This window comes from Motacilla alba, chromosome 1A (genome assembly GCF_015832195.1).
Source record: "Motacilla alba alba isolate MOTALB_02 chromosome 1A, Motacilla_alba_V1.0_pri, whole genome shotgun sequence".
Lineage (NCBI taxonomy): Eukaryota > Metazoa > Chordata > Aves > Passeriformes > Motacillidae > Motacilla > Motacilla alba.
The window spans coordinates 39,629,283-39,653,876 of record NC_052031.1 but is presented as its reverse complement, the minus strand read 5'-3'; the positions used below and the strand labels follow the sequence as shown (position 1 = coordinate 39,653,876).

The following is a 24,594-nucleotide window of genomic DNA, read 5'->3' as shown; positions in this document are numbered from 1 at the left end:
TGGCAACAAAGGAAACTTTTAATAGAAAGAGATTTAAAGTACAGTGTGCACATTCCTCTCCAGACTGCAACCTTTTCCAATAGACTCTAGTTACAATACATCTGCTGACTATCTCTTCTAGAAGGGATTTGTAAGGCCAAACAGGTCATACACAATTTAAGAGCTTACAGCCCCACTCGATTAAAAGTACATTACTCTGAAAACTCACCTCCTGGTTCTTCTTCATACATGTTCAGGAAAGAAATTCCAAAGAGGTTGAGAAGAAGTCCTTAAACAGAAGCAGAATTTGATGAAAAGCATGAACTAAGCAAATGTATCTACAACTTCTGCTTACACACATCTGTGCTGGGGAAAATCCTACCCTGAAGCACAAGCACAAAAATTGGTGTTCTCCATCTGTGCATTGGACTGATGCTGGTTTAAAGCTGACAGTGTACTTAGCCTGTTGTCTTCAATAAATAAATAAATGGAAGTGTTCTGCAAAAGGCTGCTCTTGCAAATATATCATCAACTATTAACAGAAGTACTGCAATAACTAAGCAGTACTGGTCTTGCACTGTCAGTAATTACTGCTCAGCAATCCAAAATTAAAACCAGTACAAAGAAAAACTGAGTAAATATCAAAACAATAAAATACTGGTAAAAGAGGAACAAATATACGTATTTGCCTTAAAGCACCTGCCAGTAGGTCTGCCTGCATCACAGCCAGCAGTGCCCAGCTATGTCAATGCAAAGACTCAGGTAAAGCTGCCTCACAAGAAGCACTTTTGTGTCACTTTTTCCAGACTCCTTCTCAAAACTGTCATTAAAAAAACAGGGAATTAACAGCTAGTTCTTCAGTAAAGTTAAATTAACAGTAAAGAAGAAAAATCTGAGGAAGGTTGAAATGCAGCACAATTAAAAAACCTAGACAAACTCAATACAAACATCAGCAAAAAATACAAAACAAAACCAAAAAAAAACTAACAAAGACCCAAACAAAACAAAACAAACAAAACCAAAGAACCCTCAAAATCTATGAAATAGACTGGAACCAGAAAGTAAAGCTGTTGAGAAACTGCACTTTACAGAGGCTAAAAATACTCTTCCCCCTTGTACATTAGCTCCTCAAATAGGAGGAACATATGTGAATTTAGAAGTTTCAATATTTGGGCAATTCTTCTGGTAGCAAGAATGCCACAAACTGGAATTTCTGAAAATTGCCCTGGATAAGAGACTGTAAATCTGCGGGACCCAGGGATATCCACTGGACAGCAAAGTAAAACTGGACTAGGCTCAGTAAAGAATGGCTAAAGGAGGATTTAAGTCCCCACCCAGCATTCACAGAGCGACTATGTGGCACACTAGGAGTTACAACATCACTTTTCAAAGCACAAACTACAGTCAATATGTGAGAAAAGCCCTCTTCAAAATCAGGTGGAAATTAATTCAAATACCGCATTTGTATTTCTTTCTATCCTGCCACTTTTTTCATTGATGAAAAAGGAAAGGGATAAAAGACAGTCTCCCCTTTCCAATACATAAATGCATATTTCTTGCTTTGAAAGAAAGAACAGAACAGACACATTAGGTGTTTTTTAATTAGAAAGCCATGAGGCACACATAGGAACAAACAATCACAAAGGGCTCTGTTTCACTCTGGGTTTTTAAATGGTGATAGGATGGCATTCATAACACTTTGTGCAAAAAGCACTTAGGTACTAATTATTCCAAGATGCACCAGCAGTTCAGGCAGGTTCCTATGCTCATGCCTGGGTTTTAGCTCTCGGCAGCCAGAAGCAAGTGTGGCTCCTGAGGTCCCCAGACATACTGTGAGTGGGGACCTCAGGCTGCTGCTTCCACCCGCAGCTTTTCAGATCAATACTGCCAGCAGCAGGACAAAAAGAAATGCTTCAAGACTAGCTGACTTTGGAGCTGAAAACATCTTCAGACAGGAATTTATGATACCCCACAGAAGGGTCAAAGCCAAGCCTACACCAGCCACCTAATATCAAAGCCACAACCTAGGGAAAAAAAAAAAAAACCTGAAAGGAGGAGGACGCATGTTTAATCTCATGACATCACAAGACTTTGCAAAAATACATTCCAATCTTGTACATGTACCATTCAACAGTTACACTGGGATTAATACTGCACAGAGGGGCTGAAGGTACAAGGGTTATTAATACCAGTTCCTCAAAGAAGAGTGTTTGTAGGTTGAAATAATAATCTTTGTATTACCCCTGTATATTTCTAAATATTGAAAAAGTTGCTATTAAACAAAGTGACATGGAAACTGTAGAAAAGACAGTCTGCAATACCTACAGCACTTGAAAAGGTCTCATGTTCCAGGTTCCAATGCTAAAACTATTGAATTTGCCTAGCAGAGTGGAACATTATGTCAAAATGAAAAGAGAAAGTAGATTGCGCTAATAGAAGTTAAACCTAGATTAATTTAAAATCAGAAGATTAACTTTTTACTTGTAGGAAAACAAATTATTTTAAGAGAAAATTATGCACATAAAGTGGAGGCAGTTAATCCGAGCAGTATATGTTCAGTCTATCAGTATTTATGGAATGATTTAATCACCTATCCTTCTCACTGCCAGTCTCTTCACACTGCAAAGCCTTAAGCCATTTCCAAAACATTTCAGTGGGGATGCTTTGTAGGACAAGAACTGAATCAATGGCAGAGCACCCTTCCTGAGTACAGTTAGTTCACAAATGCATGCTGAAGCCGAAAATAATAAGAGCAAAATTTTCAAGAGACATGTTTTCAGGGACAGTGAGACATCATCTCAAATAAGGGATGTTCATTCCACTGAGCCTCATGAACAATACCAAATACCACAGGACCAACTCAGCAGCTCTGTATTTTTGATTTCTTGCTGCCTAGCACCATTGCCTAGATATCCACTGACAACACTTTCTGCATTGGATCACAACAACAGACAGCAGGTCTCAATCAAATTTGAGTATAACCTCATCTACAAACACCCACTTTTTCCCTCTAGCTGTCACAAGCAGGGATGCTATCACAGGGAACTGCTGACACCACATCACTACTCCACACCCCACCCACAGGGACAATGGGGACAGGGCACATGCAGCTGCTGTCACTGGGGGACGGGCGATGGAACTGCCTGTCACTCATCCCTGGAAATCAAATCTGGGATTTGATTTTGACCCTTCACTTAGCTGAAATAGGGCAATGGTACACAGGTTCAATGAGGATGATGTTGCTCTTATCTCCACCAGCTCAGCAGGGGTCAGGGCCAGGTTTCCAGTGTCCCTGCAGCTTTGCTGAAGCCAGAGGAATCAAAGGGGAACTCTGACAGCTGCTGCAGGATTATCCAAGCAAAGCAGGCAGGGCAGGACAAGCTGAAGGCTTTCAGCAAGGCCGACACACCAGTTCTGCAGCAAACACCCTCGGAAACCAGCACATCCTCAGGACTGCACATCCTCCAGATCTAAAAGGGCTCCTGACCCCAACAAAGGGAAGACTCCCACAGATCTGCCTGGCTGGCAGAGGTGTCCTAGAGAGAGTACTGCAGCTCATGAGCAAAACTGATGAGTAGAACACATTTTACATAAACACAACGGTTTCCTATTATTTTTCTATTTTATGATCTCACAGTGTTCAAGAACTTCATGTAATACAAAAGAGACAGAGTTACCTGTATTCACCAGCATCAACCCTGACATTCATTCTGAGCAAATACTTACAAAAGTGAGGGCAGCAGGTTCCATCAATTATAACAATCAATAAAACATCAGGTTTTGAGAAGAGAGTAATGACATTTAAAGAATCCCACCCATCACTGAAGATGCTTCCCTGCAAGACAAGAAAAGTACAAGCTCCAAGCAGGTTTGTCCTTGGCCCATAGAAGGCATGATGTAAGAGTAAGGTAGGAAAGAATAAGTGAACACAGACAAAGCAAATGACAACAATAAAAAAGATACATTTAAAAAAACCAAACAGAACATCAAAAAAAAAAACAGGAGACAGAAAAAAAATTAATATTGACTGGTGAGAAGATTAGTTGAGCTTGTATCACTTTCACAGTTCATGGTCTATGATGATATGAAATTGCTTCTATTCCAAACATTTTTTTTCTGATAGTGCTTGGATTTTGTTTGATATTGAAAACAAGCTATCCCTACATATAAAAAAAGGAAAAAAAAATCCAACACACAGAAGAAAGTAATGTTAAAACAATTAAAAGAGAAAAAAATTGCAAAATACTACTGAAAAGTCTTCATAGCATTATTTACCTAGAGAAAGCTTATAGGCTGATCTTTGTTAAAGATGCAAATTTTATTCAGTTAATCAACGGATGAGTGCAACTTCAAATACAACACTCTGAAGGCTCACATCACCACCTCAGGCAAATTCACAGATTAGCTGGTGGCACTGCTGATGATTCCAAGCTTAAAACCAAAGTAAATATTTATTAACATGAACCACTGCATTTTGATTCAGTGATTTAAGAAATATAACTACCTTCAGGAAATACTGAAACCCTTTTCCCCTAGACATAGTTACACTGAAAAAGGAAAACAGAATTTTCCAAAAGCTTTCTGAAACATGAAGGGAAAGTTATGAGTGTGTGATTTAAATACATTACAAAAAAAAAAAAAAGTACAAAGTACAGCAATCCTTTATTAAACACAATTAATTTTAATTGTACTAGTCAATCCTTTAATAATGGTTGATGACAAACATTGCACACAATTTGCTTTCCCCACAACAATGCTCCAGATTTAGATTTTCATTATCTCATCGATCCCCTTAGCATGAAGTAATCAGAAATAAAACATGAGCAAAATCTCTGAGATTTTTTTATGTCCCTGAAAAAAATAAGACAGTCAACAATGTTCAAGTTTATACGAGCAATCCTACTAAGTAAAATAAAAAATGGGCAGGGGTAGATATGAAGTATGCTGGTTTTGGGTAGGGGCTTTTGTTCCAGAATAGGGGCCTGAACAACAAGGTTTTAGGGCTGGGACAGCCTTTCTGTAGTCTCTCAAGGATGCAATCCTAGAAGGATCCAACTGCTTCAGAAAGTATGTTATGATAATAAATTAGAAATTATAGAGTTTATGCTTCTGAACCACCCATACTGCAGATAAGCCATTTTTGGACTAAGTCTGGTCCTGGTCTCTATCTCAGTTTTCTGGCTACATCTGCCTCGAAGATAGAGCAAAAACTCTAGCACATGCCAGAAATATAACTCAGATTAACATGGAAGCACAGAAGCAATGCTCTTTTAGCTCAGATTCTGAGTATATTTAGATCTTGGAGGAACTCAAAAGTACGTACTGCCCATATGTCACCCTGGATGATTTCCTGCTTTTAGTCCTTTCTTAGGTCAGACAGAGATAGCAGTTGTTCCTTATATTTATAGAGTCCCCAAAACTCCAACTTAATCACCTTGAAAATAGAACATTATTACCACATGAATGTAAGACAGTCAACCAAAACAATTGATAAAATAATTATGAAATGTACTAGCATTCCTAATTTTTTTTTTTTACTTTTACATATAATAGTTCTTGTAATTGCCTTCTGAATTTTGCCATTATCTACCTACCACTTGAATTGTTTTCATAGCGTTACCTTGAGCTTTGGTGGGAGCAGCACTTCCAGGGTACAAGAAAACTTTCTCTGCAGTTGCTACTGACTCACCTGTGCAGGCATGTTGCTCCCACACCACATGCAGACCAGTTCTGCCACTAAGTACAAGGCCAATCTCAGCACACACAGAACACAGATGCATTGTAAGAAATGTTGTATCAGCTAAAGGTGAACACAGGCCATAGCCATTAACACTTCTAAAGCATTCCTCTTACATAAGAAAATGGCATATTAAAAAAAATGGCAACAACACAAAAATCTCAGTATTTTCTTCCTGGTTTAAGATGAAAGAGGGAGATATACAAACAAGCTAATGGGGATGGGGAATACTATTGTTGTTTTATTTTTCATGGTAAATTGATAGGTCTAATTATATAATGCATTTCTAGCAAGATCATGCCAACATTAAACATCAGGCAGTATACAGGGAACTACAAGAAAACTCATAAAGCTTCACTTATTGCTCTTGAGACCATTCAAACATTTCAGTAAAACTACACACTGAGCTGGTCTCTGAATGCATTAATTGTGGCTACATTTCCAGTTTCAGACCACAAGTCTTGGAAGCCTGGGAGTATAATGTGTCTTTACAAATAATTTCTTTTTTAACATAAAAATTAAGTTTTCTTTTGTCCTTGAAGCCAAGACATGGTAGGAAAGAAGAGTAAGTGCAAAAAGGGAAAAAAGCCTATCTACCTGGAATGAAAGGTGTGTCTACTATAACAATAACCTAAGCAAACAGGGAAAAGAAAACTTGTTTAATTCATAAGATTAAATCTTATAATGGGGTAATAAATGAATGCTACATGCTGTGCAGTGTCGCATTTGACACTCACAGTCAGTTTTCATGTTGAGAGGGATTTGAAAACTTCTTCAGCATGAAGTATACAAAGCACAAGGCACAAGGCCACTTTTCTAGAGTTTTCCACAGCTTTATATCGACTATTCCTTCATACACATAGCCCTAAAAATAGCCTTGTCTCTGATGATAGCTCAGCTTGGACTTCCATCCAAACCACTACTGCCAAGATGAGGTTAAAGCCTCACGCTTCATTAGCCACACAGCAGCCTTGGCAAGGGCCAGCTGAAAGCAGCAGTGCTCTGCATCATCACAGTCTGTCCCAAACTAGGAATTAGTGCGAGGAATAGCCAAAAAAGGCAGTCACAAAACTGTAACTTCTGTAGCAATCAAGCTTTTTGCACAGCATCAGCTAAGTCTCTGTCTTCAGTCACATTGTTTTATCCATTTTCCTTTCCCAAACAATTTATCCCTTTTTTAGGCCATATTGTGTCTTTCTTCTTGAATGGGCCTAAATCTATTAAGTAAGTCATTGCTCATTTCTCCTACTTTGGTTCCAGCATCTGTTTTCTGTATATGACTTTAATAGCTTTCTATTGTAGGAAATGAGAGGAGAAAACCACCCAGTGAGACAGAGAGAACAGGTTAGAAGAGCAAGATGAAAACACATGAAAGGCAGGAGTGAAATCCCCAGAGACCTCTCTGGTCTCTGGCTTCCCTGGTACCCTCTGACCAGATTATCAGCACTGATTGCTTACCCTCACTTACCCTACTAACAGTCATCCCTTCAGACCTGCTGACCATGCTGATGCATGATCGATCTTAGGCGTGTTTCCATCAAGCAAACAGGCTTAAGCAGTTTGACCCAGCCTGGCCTCCGACAACAGGAACAGCTGAGATTGCCAAAGCCCAGGAATAATGCCTCTCAGCAAAGGCAGCAGCATTCATACTCTGAGAGCAATTCTTCTCACAGCCTGTGTACTGGCTTTGGATCTTTTGCATCTCACACACCTAAGAGCCAATAAGGTCTGTATCTCATTTCACCTTTTCTCTTGTCTTCTATCTTGCCTTTTCCTTTCACCAGACCTCCTCTATTTGACACCATAATGTCTAGATGACTCTTGCACACTACTTGGTCTCTAAGACACAGGACCACTGCCTCTTTTCCATGCATTGCTCTTCTCATACTTTTTTCAGTCCAAAACTCCTTGGAGCAGAAAATCTCTTCTCAAGAGCTTCTGAAAGCACCCAAAGGTATTGCTCCCTACACAGTTGGATAAAGTAACTGAAGTGAATGAAATTGCATCAGTATCTTATCAGACTGAAACAAAAACGCTTTAAACCTTTAAAAAAAATCAAAAAAGACTGAGTAAGAAGTACGGAAGTATTTGCCTCAGTCATCTTCTGTGCACAGAACAGCCAAAGAGTTTTGTACCAGTGACAAACCTTCTACTGCCTTGCTTCTTTACTTCTTTGCCTTCTTGCCCACTACACCACATCTCCCGTCTCTATTCCCCAACAGCTGGATTGCACAATCAGCAGGACGATGCAGCTGGGATAGTCCTTCTCCACTCTCCAATCACATAGACACTATTAGTCTCCAACTTGGGGAAGAGACAAGGTTCTACACCCACCTGTGAGGAGAGAGAGAGCAAAGACAGAAGGCAACTCTGCAGCCTGGGTCTGACCTCACCTAGGAGGTCATGTTCCTCCCATCACTGGCATTCAATGTCACACACATAGAGAAAAAAAGCCTGAGCATGCCAAAATGAGGTCACTCAGAACAATGAATGGTAACTATTATTTTCTTAAGACCTCAACATTCCTCTCTTTATGCAAGTTCATTGTACAATAGAGCAGGTTGAGCTTAAATGAGAATTAGGCTGGGGCTTTTTTAGTATGCCCCAGGTAAAACAAGTGAGCCCGCACAAAGGGCACCTGATAACATTATCTGCATATGCACTATTGTGTAACTGTTTCCACAGGCACAAAGGACTGTCAAGCTGCCGTAAGACTTCATGCTAATTGCTTTGTGATTGTTATGAAATGTAAATTAGGACTCCCACAAAAACCTGGAAATTGCACTTATCTAAATCTCAAAGGATTACAAGAGGGCAGTGATTCAATAATATTTCTCACCAAGAAACATAAAATTAGGCTCTACGAAGATGTTCTGCACAAAGAGATGGATCTGGTAGTGTATATAGCAGTTGTTTTGCTGCACATGCAGCTCCAAATCAAATTTGCAAACTGGTGAAACATCTGGAGGGGAGAGCCTCAGATGGTGAGAATGATGACAATTATGGTAATATCCAGAGCATTTCTTTACCAAATGTGATGTAAAATTAAGTAGTTAATATACATGATGATTAAAAGAGTTGACACAAGTATCAGATGTTGCATGACTCCTACTACTGAAAGGACAAAGTGGGGGGCTGCCCTGTAATTTGTATTTTACCTTCCTTCTTCCAAAAGAAAGTCTCCTGCTACTAAGTTTCTCTGAATAATGAAACATAATAATGATACTTATATGTATTTGTGCCAAAAAATATAAAATAAAAACATATTACAAGCACATCCCATAAACATTTTCACTGCTTCATTATTTAGGACCAACCAAGCATTTTATGAATTGTAGTTATTTATGATGCTTTTTATACAGCATTTGTTTATGCACAAAATGGCTCCCTACTTCCTCGCTGTGGCTCTTCATTGTTCAGCAGCAAGACAGGTCAGACTTCAAACTGTGCTGCAACGGTCTTATTCTCATATCCTTGCAGGCCCTCTATCCGGCAAACACTCAGCCATGTGTTTAACTTTATGTATGCAAGTAGTCTCACTGAACTCATTCATGAAATTCTAGCCTTATTTAAATCGCCACAGGTTTTACCATTGATTCAGTTTAGACCCAGATTTCATCTAATAGGACTATTTACATCTGAAAAGCGGAACACATGTCCAAGTGTTTGTAAAACTGAAGTCCCAACAGCAAAGACAAGGCATGCTCTGCCATTTTCTCTCAGCATGTCAGACCCACAAAATTATTTGCTTTATTTCTGATTTTAATTAAGTTAGGACAAAGTAAACACATCTTCACTAAAGGAGGTTATTAAGTTATATTTATCCTTCTTTTTGAATATTACTAAGCAAGTTGGCCTCCCCAATCTGCAGGAAATAGCTAATGCATAATTGTCTTTGCACAAACACTGACTTTGCTTAGCAGAAGAGTTCACTTGTTCATTTGTACTTCAAAAAAGAATAAATTTTGGCAGCTACATGAATAACAGCTAATAAGGTGTAGTCTTCTTTCCTTAATTAGAACAGCAGTTATAGTCAACCAATCTAAATTGAATTCAATTACATCAAAGTTTAGTAAGTTTCTGAAGCAACACCTGAAATACAATCTCTGCATTTGCTTCCTCATTTAGTTTTATTTTAAAACATGGATAGTGTTACCTGACCCAAGCTGGTTTTTTGAACAGAAAAAAAAGGAAACCCAAATATTATGAAGTCAGAAGAGATCCTTCACTGCAGAAAGTAAAAATTTAGCAGTTACTGATGCAATTCAGAACAATGACTAAAGAAATAAGAACTCCCTAAACACAAAACAAACAACTTGCTTTTTCTGATTACCATACTGCTTACTGTATTTATAAGCTCAGAAACTCCCAAGGGCACAACTGGATAATAATTCAATCACTCTATTGGAAAAGTCACTTATTGCAGGGCCCATCCATTTACTCTATCCATGACCTGGGCTGCTGGAGCAGATGTTAGACAGCATGCGAAGACAGATGGGATGAAAAATTATGTCTTTTATTTTTTGTGTGCATATATATATATGTGTATATATATATGTATGTATGTGTGTATATATATATATATACACATATATATGTAGTTAGATGTACAATTAAGTATGCATAGTAAATGCAACCATCCTGTTATGAAAAGAGTTCTTTTGCATTTTACAACACAAAAGACACCACAACAAGAAGTTTTCCTTGAGCACTTATTCTACAAGTGTGCTGACGTAGTCTTGGCAAAGCACTAACTGGTACAAGTTCAGATTCATTCTTATAATTATCTGCTTCATTCTTAGAATTATCTGCTCTTCCTTAACAGGATCAGTCTCTGCTACTTCACAGACTTTATATAGGATTTCAGTCCAAGAAAAATGAGGATGGAAAACAAACACTCTCCACTAATACAGCATACAGAAGTATATAAAGTACAACATTGTACATTTCCATACTCTACACACAGATGTTTCCCCACGATTTATCTTGAAAGAAGTATGCAAAATAAAGTGCTCTCAGTGCCCCTGTTCAAGCAAAAACCTTCAGCCATCACTCCCACTATGCCACACAAAGAACAGCTGCCCTTAAATCCTTGACCACACTAAGATCCAATGCAATTTGTATTCTGAAGCAGAATTGCTTCAGTTCCACTAGACAAGCAGGAAAAAAAATTGATATATTATTTTAATCACCCTCATCACTGAAAATTCTCACCCACATCACTTAGATTTTTCCTTACAGAAATACTTACAGATAGACTGAGGCACAGGCATTAATAAAATAACTCTTTATTCTGCAATCCTGTAATCTTTCACATACTTACTTTTACATGAGTTTCAATTCTTCATTTTTATGATTTAGAGTAATTTTACTTATTCAGAAAAGAGTACCCTAACATTAGGATTCAGGAGTAAGAAACTGAGGTTTAAATCTTTTTGCCGTAAAATAAACTCCTGTGCTTTTTCACATCATTAACAATTAGCGAGCATAGTGTCAACACAAACTGGAACCCCCACCTATAGTAAGCTACAACACAGAGAACCTCAACAAAATCTACAAATTTCAGTCTGCAAGATGTTCAGAACAAGCCAAGCACAGAGCCAAACTGATAGACTGAAATACCACACACAGCATGTGTTTCTGGAAACTGTGCCTAACAGGGTGGTATCTTGCTCCAAGCTACTGCATCCAAGCCTTTCAAGATATGTATGGTACTTATCATGGTACCTGCAGAGCTGTACTATCCAAATTTCCTGGTTCGAGAAGCCTTCTTCTCCAACACTATTGTCAAGCAGCACCAAGATCCAGAGCTGCAAAGAGCAGCAAACTTATCCTCCTGCAAAACTAGTTTATTATTATCAAGCCAGCAGCTCAGAATTATAATAGGGTTAACACTTAGTGATTTATGGACAAAATGCTATAGGTATTCCTATAGAGTCTGTATCCCCATCATTTTTTCAAGAGTAAAATACTAAATATTACAAAGTATTAGTATGGCAAGCCAGCAGACTAGGTACACGGCATACAAATAGGTGAAAGTCAATATTCCTTAAGGCCTTTCTTTTTTGTGGGATTCTTTCCTCACCAGACCCTAAATGAGGTGGCCCTCAATTGTTCTCAGACAGGATTGCTCACATGGATTGAAAACAGAACATTTAGGGAAAAAAATGGACAAGTTGACTGTCCCCTAGAGGAGAAGAGTTTGCTGAAAATTCTTACAGGTTTACTGATGTTAACATATATACATCATCTTTTCATTAATATCCTATTTTCTTTTGTCATGAGCTACAAGCAGGCTCTAAATTCCAGAAGACCAACTGGCTTTCTTGCTCACTGGACAACCAATCCTTCCTTTTGCTTTAACCCTGTATTAGTCAGGCATGAAACTCCAGTTACTCAACTCCATCAGGGTAATCCCAGGTTCCACTCAGAACACATACAAAACTACCCCTTCAACATTAAACAAAACTGATTTAGTGAGACTTTCACAGAATTGCAACTTTTGGGAGGGACCTCTGGAGGTCATCTAGTTCAAGACCCACCCCGCTCCATCCAAATAAAGCAGGTTCACCTGGAGCAGGTTGCACCAGATTGTGTCCAGGTGGGTTTTAATTACCTCCACAGAAGGAGACTCTCCACAATTCCTCTTGTCTTTTAATTAAAGCAAGTACAGTGCTACAGCAAAGCACACTCCAGAGAAACAAAAACTGCTCTGGCTAAGCAGCATCTAGACACCTCACAGTTCTTGGTGAAAGGGAAATCATATAAAACAAGTTCCTTTCTTAAAGCCCAAGCCATCATTTCAAAATAGCCAGACTCCCTTATGAAGGCTTGAACCAACCAGCACAACAGCTGGTCAAAGATGTGGCTTCAGCTGCCACAAGTCTGCCATCACAATGGGCAGGAACAGGAAGGGAAGAAGCCAAGCAGTGAGAGATGTAGTGACCTGCAGCATCACTCAGGGCCCATCCTGACACATAGCCCCAGGCTCCTTTGGGTGCAGCAGGCACTCATCTGAGGCTTCACCTGCCAGCCATACTCCATAACCCACATCACCACAACCTTCTCCATAGCAGGAGCTGCTTTCAACAGCCAGGCAGAGCAGGAATGTGCCTGGCAGCAAACAGCAGCAGAGACAGAACTCCAGGTGATCCAGCTTGGCCTTGGCTTTTTTACCATGAGTGCAACAACGTGAGGAACCATTTTATTTGTGGCCTTTCCCCATTGTTAAGTCTTTCATCTTCTAGATAAAAGTATATTTTGAGAACTCTCCAGAAGCGTGATGTTTATTAAAGAGAAATACTAACATTTTTAACAAGCCAAGTGACTTACATGCAAGAGATGAGTAATGTACTGTGAAATGGAATAGAACATATAACTACATCTTTTCACAAAAATAGAAAATTTATTCAAGTACACTGGTGTTACAAAAAAGCTACAAAGAACTGTTCTACAAAATAAGAGCTGCTAGACACAAAAATGCCATTCGATTAAATTTTTTCATTATGCTTAGTACTTTTTCTTTCAGCAGTCTTTATTTATACAGCCATGCAGCATTTTTTTTTTTTGGCACTGGAACCTTAATTCAGATCAAAGTGATTTAAAAAGCCTCCGTTTTCTTCTCCTTTAATTATAAAAATGTAAGACATCAGAAGTTTAATTATAAATAATTGGTTAAAAAAGGAAACCTTTCTTCTGCAACTAATGTTAATTTTGCCAGAGCAACACTCTTTTCATTCTTAAAAAAAAAAAACAAAAAAACAACCCCCACAGACAAAATGACCTTTAAAAGTTTCCTCAAGTACAATTGAAACTGTTTGAAGAAAATGAAACACATACACTGAAAATTCATGGAATTTATTACAAGGAAATTCTTGTTATAATTCAAGATTTTGCAGTAAGGAAATACATAGATAGAAGCATACCATACCAAGAAGTATCTTCCCAGGAAATGTACAGTGTTTCTTTTTGGCATGGGAGCTGGAAGAAGGCCTGGAAAGCCAAAGAAAGGATAGCAGAATGGGAGCAACCTTGCTAGAGACTCACAAACCAAACTTCCAAACCAGAAATTATTTCAGAGAATTGCCCAGGATGATTCACCAACTGAATACTGGCACCAAAAAGGTCAGATGGGCCAATACAGAGAGGCTTAATCCAGGATATAAATATTCTTATCATTTTAATGATACCTAGAGTGCTGATGTAAAACACATAAAATAAGACTTAAGATCCTGCCTCATATGTAAGTTTAATTTCTTCATCTTCTTATTAAAATATTAGAACAATCAATACTGTTGCTACTACGAAGTAGTAATATCAAAAAAATACATTATCAAATACAAGAGAAGGTATGACAGCACCTTCAGTGTCACATAGCTGTTGGAAATGAAAGGATAAAACAAGTCACAGCATTCCTTCAATTTTTCTTTATTTGAAAAGGAAAAAAGTCTATTTTTAAAAAGGATATGAAGCATGAGAAAAAGAGTATAGTGCAGAATATTCATAACGTACAGAACAACAGATGCAAGTTTCACCCACAGAGTCACGCTCGAACCAATATGGGCTCCTATTTTATTAAGGGAAATCCACGGTGTTATTTGGAGATAGGAAACTTAGGGAAGTTACTCTAATGGCCAGAAGTGACTGCAGGCATCTCATCTGAATTTCCAACTGGATCTAATCCTCTTCTTAAAGTAGCCCAGTACAAGTCCCCTCAAACAAAGGAGCCAGCCAAGCATAACTTATTCTGACCCAGTAAAGTTGACAGGCTGTGAAATGAAACCAAGAAGATTCCAACGTTTCCAAAGTGCAACAATATTGCAAAGACTAAAAATACCATCAGGATCAGTCGGCGGAGGAGAAACTACTAAACTACCTACAAAGGCACAGGCATTGTGCGCTTCAAAAGGAAGACTTTTAAGTGCAGTATTTAATGTGCTCCTTTGCACATTGGGCAGCAAGAACCTCCCATGTCTTTTCAAAGGTCCACCACTGAAAACACACTCTGAAAACAATATCAAACTATATATGCACACAAATGACTTGGAGAAACCAAAGCTAAAGTCACAGAAGTGGCAGACTTTTGAAATTAATTCCCACTTCAAGATTTCATGTCAGAGACTGAAGCAAATCAGTCGTTTACAAAAAAAAAATTATTCTAGATCCTGGATTAAGAATTCCAGTTCACCCCACTTTGCCTCCAAGATGTTGGTTATCACTTTATAATCCTATTAATAGCATGTTTCAATACAAAGTGTCTACTAAAACCCTGTCACATGTATAGGTATTGATATAGTAAAAAATTTCACCTCACTTACAGCAGGTTGAACCCTAAGCACACTACAAAACACCTCTGGGAAACACCCTGGGGTAAAATGCAGGCACAGGAATTACCACAACATACATGGTTCCAAAACCAGCCACACACTGAAGAGTTACAATTTAAATGACAATGGGACAGACCTCCTCTGCCTACCTTCTAGAGGTAACTTCAGCACACTGCAATCTTTTCTATACACAAGCTGGTTTCCTCCTGAAGTCTTTCATCTCCTATTGGAATCAGGATGAAGACATATCAAGGGGGTTTTTGATAAACGCATACAGTTTTGGGCTGGATTGCTGGACTTCAGGGCTTGGTTTTAACTGTGATATTCCACAATAAAGGGCTTGGCAGACCCCTATCTACAGACAGGTTTTTATTTCCCTTAATTCTTAAAGATCTTTATAATCGATAACATCCAGTGACTCGGGGTTTTTTCCTCTTCCCCCCACTAAGTAATTATGTCACCTTAAAACTGCTTCAAACATCAACTTTAGGAAACTCTTTGCAGTGGAAGAGTATTTCTTAGTGCTTTATTCATACACTGGAACTCCATGCTGGCTTTTTTAGTACCAAAGTAAATGGCCATCACCAGCTTCAATAGTTGCTGAGAAAACATAAAAGGTATTTTTAAAAGCATCAACTGAGAAATATTCCTGCATAGAAATTGGAGGCTGGATGCTGCAAAGGCACCCTGATACATCATGACACTGGCAGCCCACACACTCAGCCAAGCACCACCTCCTAAATAAAAGTACCTGATTCACAGAGAGCCATACAACTTTGAGCTACATTCCCTTGTATCAAAGGGAGAGAAAAGTCTTAGACAAGCAGTTAACTCAAGTTACACTTAGAGCAGGCAGCCAAGCAATTGGAAACACTATGTACAGAAATAAAATGCTATCTCTATGTTGGGGCTGCAGATAAACACTCGTGGTATTTCTTTTTAGTTAGGTATTTGAGAGTGTTCAGAGACTTGTTTCCCACTTAAGGACTGAGTGCAGGTCATTCTACAGCAATGATGTGGAAGTGGCACACTAGAGTCTGGTTCCTGGGCCCAGCTTCCAATTGTTAACTGCTATATGTAAAAGGCCGTAGAGGTGAGAAGACTGGACAGAAAGCTAGGAAGAGCATTGGCTGCTGTTGAGTGGGTTTGTTTCCATGACAATTTTGGTCACTGAATAGTGACCCTGTTTCAAGAGTTCAAGTCTTTTTTAGGATTTAAGTATGCAAATTACCAAGCTGCATGAAAATAGCATACAGGCACTGGCAGGGACTTCACAGCAATAGTTCTGCTACCAATTACTGCGCTGTTCCCCTGAACGAGAATTGGACTAGCCAACTAAAGCACGCAGGAGCTAAAAATCATACAATCCTCTCATTAGCAAAATAGCCTAGGGTAACACTAAATTCAGAAACACCCATCCTGGACACAGAATGCTAAATTCAGAAAAACGTGTCCTCCCTTGAAACCCAGGTCAGAGGTCAGGGCAGGGCTTCTGGGGTCTACTGACAAGTTGGTGAATAATATAGGATTCCACAGACCGGTCCAGTCATCTAGAAGCAATGGTTTGTACCATCATATAGAAAATCCCTGTTCAATCATCTGTCAATCAGCTGGCTTGCCGGGCCAGCTGGGACTGGGAATGCTGCTGAGGCCAATGTGTTTAAATCCTGGAGAGAAGGAAATGATCTGAGGCAGTCAACAGTGACCCCCGTGCATATATTATGGAGCCTTTGTGGCAGACTAACAGCAAACCTATCTAGCTCTGTTGGAATAAAGATGCCATGCAAGGCAGGCTCTCAAATTTTAGCATACAACAGAATTCTGCTATTTCATATAATGATAGTATATATACCCACAGTGTTTTTACAAATTATACTGATTCTTAACAGTTTTTGAGGCATTGATACGAGCCACTTGAATAAACCTCTGGACCAAAAAAAAAAAAAAAATCAAAATAATTAAAGATATAAAAGACAAAAAATCTTATGCTGAAAGCACAAGATTTATTTCCAATAAAGCAAAAATAATTTATTTCCAATAAAACAAAAAGCAATTAAAAAGATGAAGAGGTAAAGGAAATAAGGGACATGAAGACAGTAAACGAGTACTATTTACCTCCAACTGAAACCTGCCACTATTCCTGAAAAATTTCCTCATAAAGCCACTAGGACAATGAAGCCTAACAGAGTAATTCACAGTGTCCTAGGAAATACAAGGATTAGTATTCAAGGAAGCCACTTTTACTTTTTCTCCCTCTGGAAGCTTAATGAGGCAAGCTTAACGAGGCCAGGAATGGTCGGTGAAGCATCATCAAGGAACCTTCCCCAGTTACAGAGGCTGGGTCACAAAATTTTATCGGCTTCAAACAGTTTGATTTACCAATTTTCTTTTTCTTTGAAATAAAACAGAGATTGAGAGATTACTTGATCCTTGGCTGCTGCCCCAGTGATCCAGCTTGTTCCTTTGTTTCACAATCAGCTGTCATACACAAACAGCAGCAACCCTGTGCTAGCCTGAAGCATCCTCTGAAGACAGAGCCAAGTGCATGTCGCTGCCTTTGGAGATGTCTGTCATAAGCCATTCACAGGTCCACACAATATTTCAACTGTCCTGAAGTAACAAACTGAGCAGCAGCATTGACATGTTAAGTAATATTTAGGATGCCATTCCAAAGAAACACTTTGCTCTGACTCTTCAAGTTTCATTCACCAACAGGCTCGCCTTTGGGGAAAAATTGTTTAGTATGGAGCTCTGCAGAGGGTGAAACTAGGAAAGAAATTGTAAAATTGACACTTCTTACTAGGGAGGGACTGCCTGCACAAAAAAATAACACATCTTAAGTCTGGATGACCATCCTGAGACAGGATAAGCACCTGATCTAGCAGATGTGAAATGAATCCTACTGCCATCCTGACTTAAACAACCTGCCCACAGAACAAGCTCCCGCTCAAAAGGATCATAAGGAGAGTTTATATCATCAGTCACCCCAAGTGGAAAAGCAGAAGGAGTCTAAGTTCGCTAAGCCCTTAGGCAAACAACAGGCTTCCACAATCAAGAGAAATTTCAAAATTTATTTTAAAACTTTTAGCATAAGGTTCAGGTCTCCAAATAAAATGCTTCCACCTTTCAAACAACCATTTCAGACAAACATTAGGGTTAAAAGAACAGAGAAGGAAATAGGCATTTGCAAAAGGCTTTTTTTCCAAAAAGCAGACAGTTGTCCCAAAATCTGAGTGAAAACTATAAAATATCCAGAATTTTTTTAAAAAAATCAAATGCAAAACACTGGCCCAAAGAACAGATTCACTTCTACATAAGTAACAATAACACTAAGCATCTCCACCTTCAGACTTAGTCTGTTTCTCCAGGTTTTTTTTTTGGAGCAACTCTCACCACAGGTTGCCAGCAGTCTTGCATCAGTTTCAGCATCAAATATTTCAGCTGAAGAAAGAAACTACATAAACAAATACCAAAGTCTGATTCAGTCTACTTCACAGAAAAAAAAAAAAAAGAATGAAAGAAAGAAACAAACCTAGCAGCAAACAACAAGGGAAGGGCAAACTTCCAGATGAGGGAAGCAAAGGAGCTCTAATTCATCACTCTTGCAGCTATCAGATGGTTAACAAATTGAGATGAGATACTTCTGAGCCTTTCAGCAACTTTCGCTCTGGCAAACTTAAAGGATTCAGAAGTGCAGCTGGAATACATATGGGAGATGTTGGAGAAAGTTGATCATTTGAATTTGTAACTCCATTGTGTGCTGGAAGAACTTCCTGCAGATGAGGCGCATCCCGTCAGCGACTCAGGGAGACTCTCCATCTGCTAACAGGCATGAATTTATTCTCTGAACCAGCTACCAGAAGTGACATGCTTTATGTTAGTGTTACATATGCAACAAGAATCTTAAAATAAAGCCAGTGGGGACATAATTTCTTTTTTGCTTTCTATAATCTCTATACTACAGCATCTCAAATGGAAAAAAAACCAAAAACCAAAACAAACCACCCACTGATCTTTTGATGAAACTAAGATTTCACGTTTGGATCAAAGTGTTTCATTCAACATAATTTTTTATGCAGAAACCATTTTTAAATCAAAAGCCAAATACATCTTCAGGTTATGCTCAGCATTTAAAAAAGAACTGGTATTAACAGAATATTATTGTGCCAGGTTCATCCCATTAGACAATCAGTTACCAGTTCATTCAGTTAAAACTCAGCTACAACACAAACTCAACTACAAACCTTTACTACACAGGCTAAGTCACTCAACTATCTTCTCTGAGTTACCTTTACTCCTTTATTAATACATTAAAGCTCCTGTTTCATATAAAAATTATTTTTATGGTGGTTTGAAATTAGCACACAGAAGATGGAACAGAGGGGACAAAGGGAAAACACTACACAGAAAGCACACAAGCCTCTGTCTCCCCATCACCAACCTCACTCCTGGAATTCAGAAGATTGCAGCTACCTGTAAACTGGAGCTACTAAAAGCTACTGGAGAGGTGTACTCAGAGCTGAAAAATTGAGAAGATGACAAAAAAGGGCCATAAAAATCACAAATGTAAATCAATAATCAAATATACACACACAACAAGGAGACAGATGGCAAGTAATTTTCCCCAGTGCACTTACACTTGTTCTTCTAGTGCACGTTATTTGGGTCACTTGCTAGATTAAATCTCATGTGGCAGACCCAACAGAGGTACCGTCATATGTGCATGAGCTTGGCCTGTTTTAAAATTATGCAAGTCTGACACTACAGGGTGAAAACATTTAACAGGATTTTTGCAACGCAGTCTGGAATATTGCCCAGCAACTTTGAAACAGGGCTGATGGATATTTTCTACCATCAGCAAGGCTGCCCCATTCAGGCCTGCTAAATAAAATGCAGTGTAAGCTAGAAAAAGTTGGTCTGTGCTACCAAATTTCATGGAAGAGCCCTACACAGACAGAGACAAATCTGTACGCATTTTCCAGAACACTGATTTTGACAATGTGTCACTGAGACAATACATCACTCAAGGTTAAAGCTTCCTACCATATTTCCCCTAAAATATGCCTTTCTTCTGAGATTTAGAAGAAAGGACCACCTCAATAGATGAGCTGCTTCTGCCATGTTTACTGTAACAATGCATGACCTCGGATCCACAGAGCACTAAATCTTCCCCTCCCCAGCCATAAACTGACAGTGACCTGTCTTAGTCAGCACAGGCCACATGAAGGATGACAGCTTCAATGTAAGGCACCCGCAGGTCAAATTGCCAGGTGGGCTGGTGAGGCTTAAATGGCAGGCAAAAATGGTCACACCCATGTGTAAGCCTAATTGTAGCAATGGGTCTCCCTCCCTCCTGTAATACTGGTAGATACTAGCATGAAACACAAACCGTGTGTGCAGAGAGTAGCCTTTAATCTGGCAAGAAGCTGGATTTAACACGGTGCAAGAAGCAATATCTTCAACACATCTGCAGGAATGGAAATTGCATTCCTCTCTACCCTGTTACCAGTTTCAAGATAATTTTGTTTAATAATAAATAAACCTTTATTAACTAGCAATGTGAGCTACTGTGGTATTAAGCATTTCCCCACATTTTTCTTCATTCATCTCTTGTTTTGGTTTACTACATACCACATTCAGCTTCAAATAAATAAGTAAAAAAGCGGGGGAAAATGTATCTATTTGCTCCTAGCTGAACAAGGAGGTTTTGAGCTGGGGAGGTGAAACTCTCTGTAATAACCCACAACGTAACTAGGAAATATCACAGCTGTCTGTAAGAATTACAGTGGCAGGGACAAGGGTGGCAAAAGCTTGTGTTTTCTAGGTCTACATCTACAGAACAAAAAAAAAAAAACAAAAACCAAAAACATCCAACAACACTGGCCTTTTTGTTTAGAAACTGACAAGTGACACTTTCATTCAAGGTAATCAATAAATCAACTGCTCAAAAATATTGGGATTGCACTGATTATGTGCAATATATCTGCTTAGCCTGAAAGAAACGAGTTAAGCAGATTAATGACAAAAAGTAAGAACATGTACATTTGCTCACTCAACTTCCTCAAGCTTGAAATTCATGCTATATCAGTTCAAGTGGGTAAAGGATGAGAAACAAAATATTGAATCCTTTGGTACAGTGTCAAAGCCCAGACTACAACTGTCCATAGAGTCTTTATTTTGGTGCCGTGCTGCTGCTAAAATATTACATCTTACCATTGGAAAATTGATTTTGCTATAAGAAGTTTTATGATGCCACTTAATCTTGCCCAACCTACATAAAAAAATACAGAAAGCAATTACAGACACCCTTTATGTAGTAAGTTTGATCACTATATTAAAAAGAGAACAGTTGATGTAATTTCAATATAATAGCAAAGGAAGTAGAATAAAAACCATGGCAATATGCTGCCCTCCTGAAACAAGACATTGCTGGTTCCCAGCTTAAATGCACAATCTTGGTTCAGTTCAAGTTAGTAGCACGATCCATCTCCTACATGGAGGGCTGTGTCCTGCAGCTCCAGCATCGACCTCCTTTTCTACTGCTACATTTCAAGCCAGCTCCTGCGGGGCAGCAAGATTCTGTGATTACAGTTAAAAGAATACTTTGGGTCTGAGCCTGCCTCTTTGAATAGATAACCCTTTCTAGTTCAACAATTACTAGCCCAAATAACAGCCCTTTCTGCCTAGTCCCTTCCAGTGCTGCAATTGAAAAACATCCTAATTAGATGACCCCACACGCAGATATGCCATTAACTGGCTTTTACAGCACTCTAGTCAATGCCTAAATCTCAGCTACAATGATGAGAAGTACTTTATTTAGTTAGGAGGTAAACACATGAACCAAGCAATCTTTTAGAACACCTTTTAAACAGTGTGAGATTAGTACTAGCAAAATCTGTGTGTGATTATCTTTTCCACACTTTCAGAGATGACACTCAAATACCACTTTTTTCTAACTGCATTAAAGCACACTCAGGCAAGATCAAGAGTAACCTTGACCTCCACATCAACAGCACCAGAAAGTACTTCATACTGCTTTCCATGCCTAGCCCATTTGAACTGACCTGCCGGACAGGCTTTTAAGCTTGCACTTAAACAACCCAGTTTTTGCCCAAACATTGCAATATATGCTATGTAGGGTTATGTAAATATTCCACAACTCCTCCAGTTCTTAACTATAATAAGCAGGTTTAAAATAGCGTCACTGTATCAAAATATTCACTGCTTCCTATTGATCCAACTCAGACCTCACATTTCAGGGCAACAGCAGACGTTTTTACTGTTTATGAATGAAGCTTCAAAACTTTCAAATAGGTTTAAGAAAAATCACTCAGAAAATTGGAAGACTCACAGAAACCTAAAACCACTTAATTGCTCGCAAGACTTCAAGTACATGTAAATGACCTGGAGGGCTGCAGCCTGAATTGCCACACTCTGCAGCCAACTCTGTTCCCAGCCGGAGACCTATACCAGGACTAACACTTGGCATTTGCTTCCAGTATAATAGGTTTAATAGTAGCAAGCCTTGAAAACAGGGGGAGTATTCTGGAAGCAGTGACAGATCTTAAACACGGCAGGTGCACTGTAATACCGCTTAAGGGAGGAAAATTCCAAGTTTAGTAACTAATTACTGCAGGACAGGCAGGTTATTTTCCAAGGCAAATGCCCAATCAAAGACTCATCTGACCCTTTCGCATCCCATCAGCGCACCGGGAAGTTCAACTCATCCAGCAAACTGATCAGGCACATCCCTCATCCCACCTCGCCGCGCTTCCTCCCGTTTCCTCCTCGCACACCACAGGCTCCAAGGCACCAACCCTGCTTGTCAGCTGCTCAAGGAGTTCGCTGGCACCGTGAACCTGAGCCATGCCGTAAGACCCTCCGCTCACACACCCACCCGGGGCACTGCGCGCTCCCTCCCCCCGCTCCTTCCCGCACAGGCAGCCCCGCACGCGTGGCCAGCTGCCGGCTCCCGCAGGATTCCAGCCGTGCTGCCGGGATGGGACGAGGCCGGGAGAGCCGCGCCAGGCCCGGCCGAGCCCCCCACCCACCCGCCCCCGGGGCAGACGGTCTCCGGCTCCAGGGGAGAGAGGCTGATGAAACGCTGTCAAAGTCAATCCCGGCTCACTTTTTGGATGGTTTAATTCCAATGGAGCATGAATCACCCCAGGACGGTTAATAAGTTTAGCCAGGCGTGCTGTTCTCCCTAACAATACATTATAATTATGCATCTGTTTTAAATGCGATCAGATTAAGTCACCGGAAAAGGCACAAATCGGAATTTCCCCCGACTAAGAACAGCGCCTTTCCGCAGCTTCGGCGGGCAGGTACGGCCAGGAGAGGAGCAGGTGGGCAGCCCCAGCCAGCCCAGCGGCGCTCCCGGCCGGCGGGGCTCCGCTCCCCGCGCCGCCCAGCGCAGCCCGGCAGCGCACGGCAACTTCCCGCGGGCGCTCGGTGCCGGCGCAGCCGGGGAACGGGACGGGAGGCGGCCGGGCACCCCGCTGACACCGCGCATCAGGGACCAGCCCAGGACATGCCAACTTGGATCGGCGGGTCCCCTCCCGCTGCGTGGGGCTGGAGAGGACCGAGTCCGAGCCGTCAAAGCCCCGGGACCCTCCGGCGCAGGCCCGGGCACCAAGAGGGGGGCGGCCGAACCTCTGCTCCTGACAGGTGAGCAACCCCCGCCGCCCAGCCCCGCCGCTCCCCGCCTTACCTGTCATCGTAGCAGAAGTCGGCACTCAGGGTGTTGAGGTACAGGGCGAGCCCCAGGGCGCTGCTCAACAACTCCGCGATCATCTCTCCGCCTGCCACCGCCGCCGCCTCTCCCACCGGGGCAGCCTCCTGCCCTGCCCGGCCTCCCGCGCCAGCCCCGCCGCGCCTGCCCCTCGCGCCCCCCGGCACCGCGGGGCGCTGCTCCGCGCTCCGCCGGCGGCCACAGCCTGACGGCGTCCCCCGCTCCGCCGCCCCTACCCCATGGCAGCGGGGCGATCGGAGGCGACAGCGCAGCTGGGCTCAGCGGAGCGGGGCTGAGCGTAACGGGACTAAGCAGAGCAGAGCGCAGCGGAGCGGGGCGGGGCGGGGCGGGACGCTGCTCCGGCTCCCGCCTTCCTCCCGCGGCGCCCCGGCGCTGCCGCAGCTCCGTTCCCCGCCCGCGTCCCCCTCGCTGCCGAGCCGGGCGCCGCCGCCGAGGCTCTGGGAGCGCCCGCGTGGGGCGCCCCGGGCTCCCACCGCGCCTGCGTGCGGGCCCGCCCCGCACCGCCCCTCCGCGCCCGCCCCGCGCCCCGCCCCGCCCCGCCCCGCGCGCCGGCGGCTGAGGCGGCCCCGCGCCCTCTCCGGCTCCGGAGGCATGGGCTGGGCCGGGGGCTGGGCCGCGTCCCGCTGCTAGTTGGGCCCAGTCAGGACTTATTTTCCTTCCCCCTTTCTCCTTTTCCCATTTTCCTGTTCCATTCTCTTTTCTCTTTGACTTTTTTCCCCCCTTTCTTTTCCCTTTTTCTCTGTTTCCTTTTTCTCTTCTTCCTTTTCCCGTCTTTATTTTCCTGTTTCCCTTTTCCC

At 41.2% G+C, this 24,594-nt stretch overlaps 1 protein-coding gene across 2 annotated transcripts in view; it reads right to left on the bottom strand.

Annotated features, from left to right (window-relative positions):
• The window catches only part of TMTC2 (transmembrane O-mannosyltransferase targeting cadherins 2), a 234,865-nt gene extending 210,609 nt beyond the window's left edge, over window positions 1–24,256 (bottom strand). Inside the window, exon 1 of one of the 2 annotated variants that reach the window (XM_038155053.1) lies at window positions 23,756–24,256. Coding sequence is in view for 1 of the 2 variants with exons in the window: in XM_038155051.1 (XP_038010979.1) it covers window positions 23,756–23,838 (83 nt within the window). In the remaining variant the exon portion in view is untranslated. The remainder of the gene's footprint in view (window positions 1–23,755) is intronic. The other variant, XM_038155051.1, reaches the window with a different exon arrangement.
• Window positions 24,257–24,594: the final 338 nt, after the last annotated feature.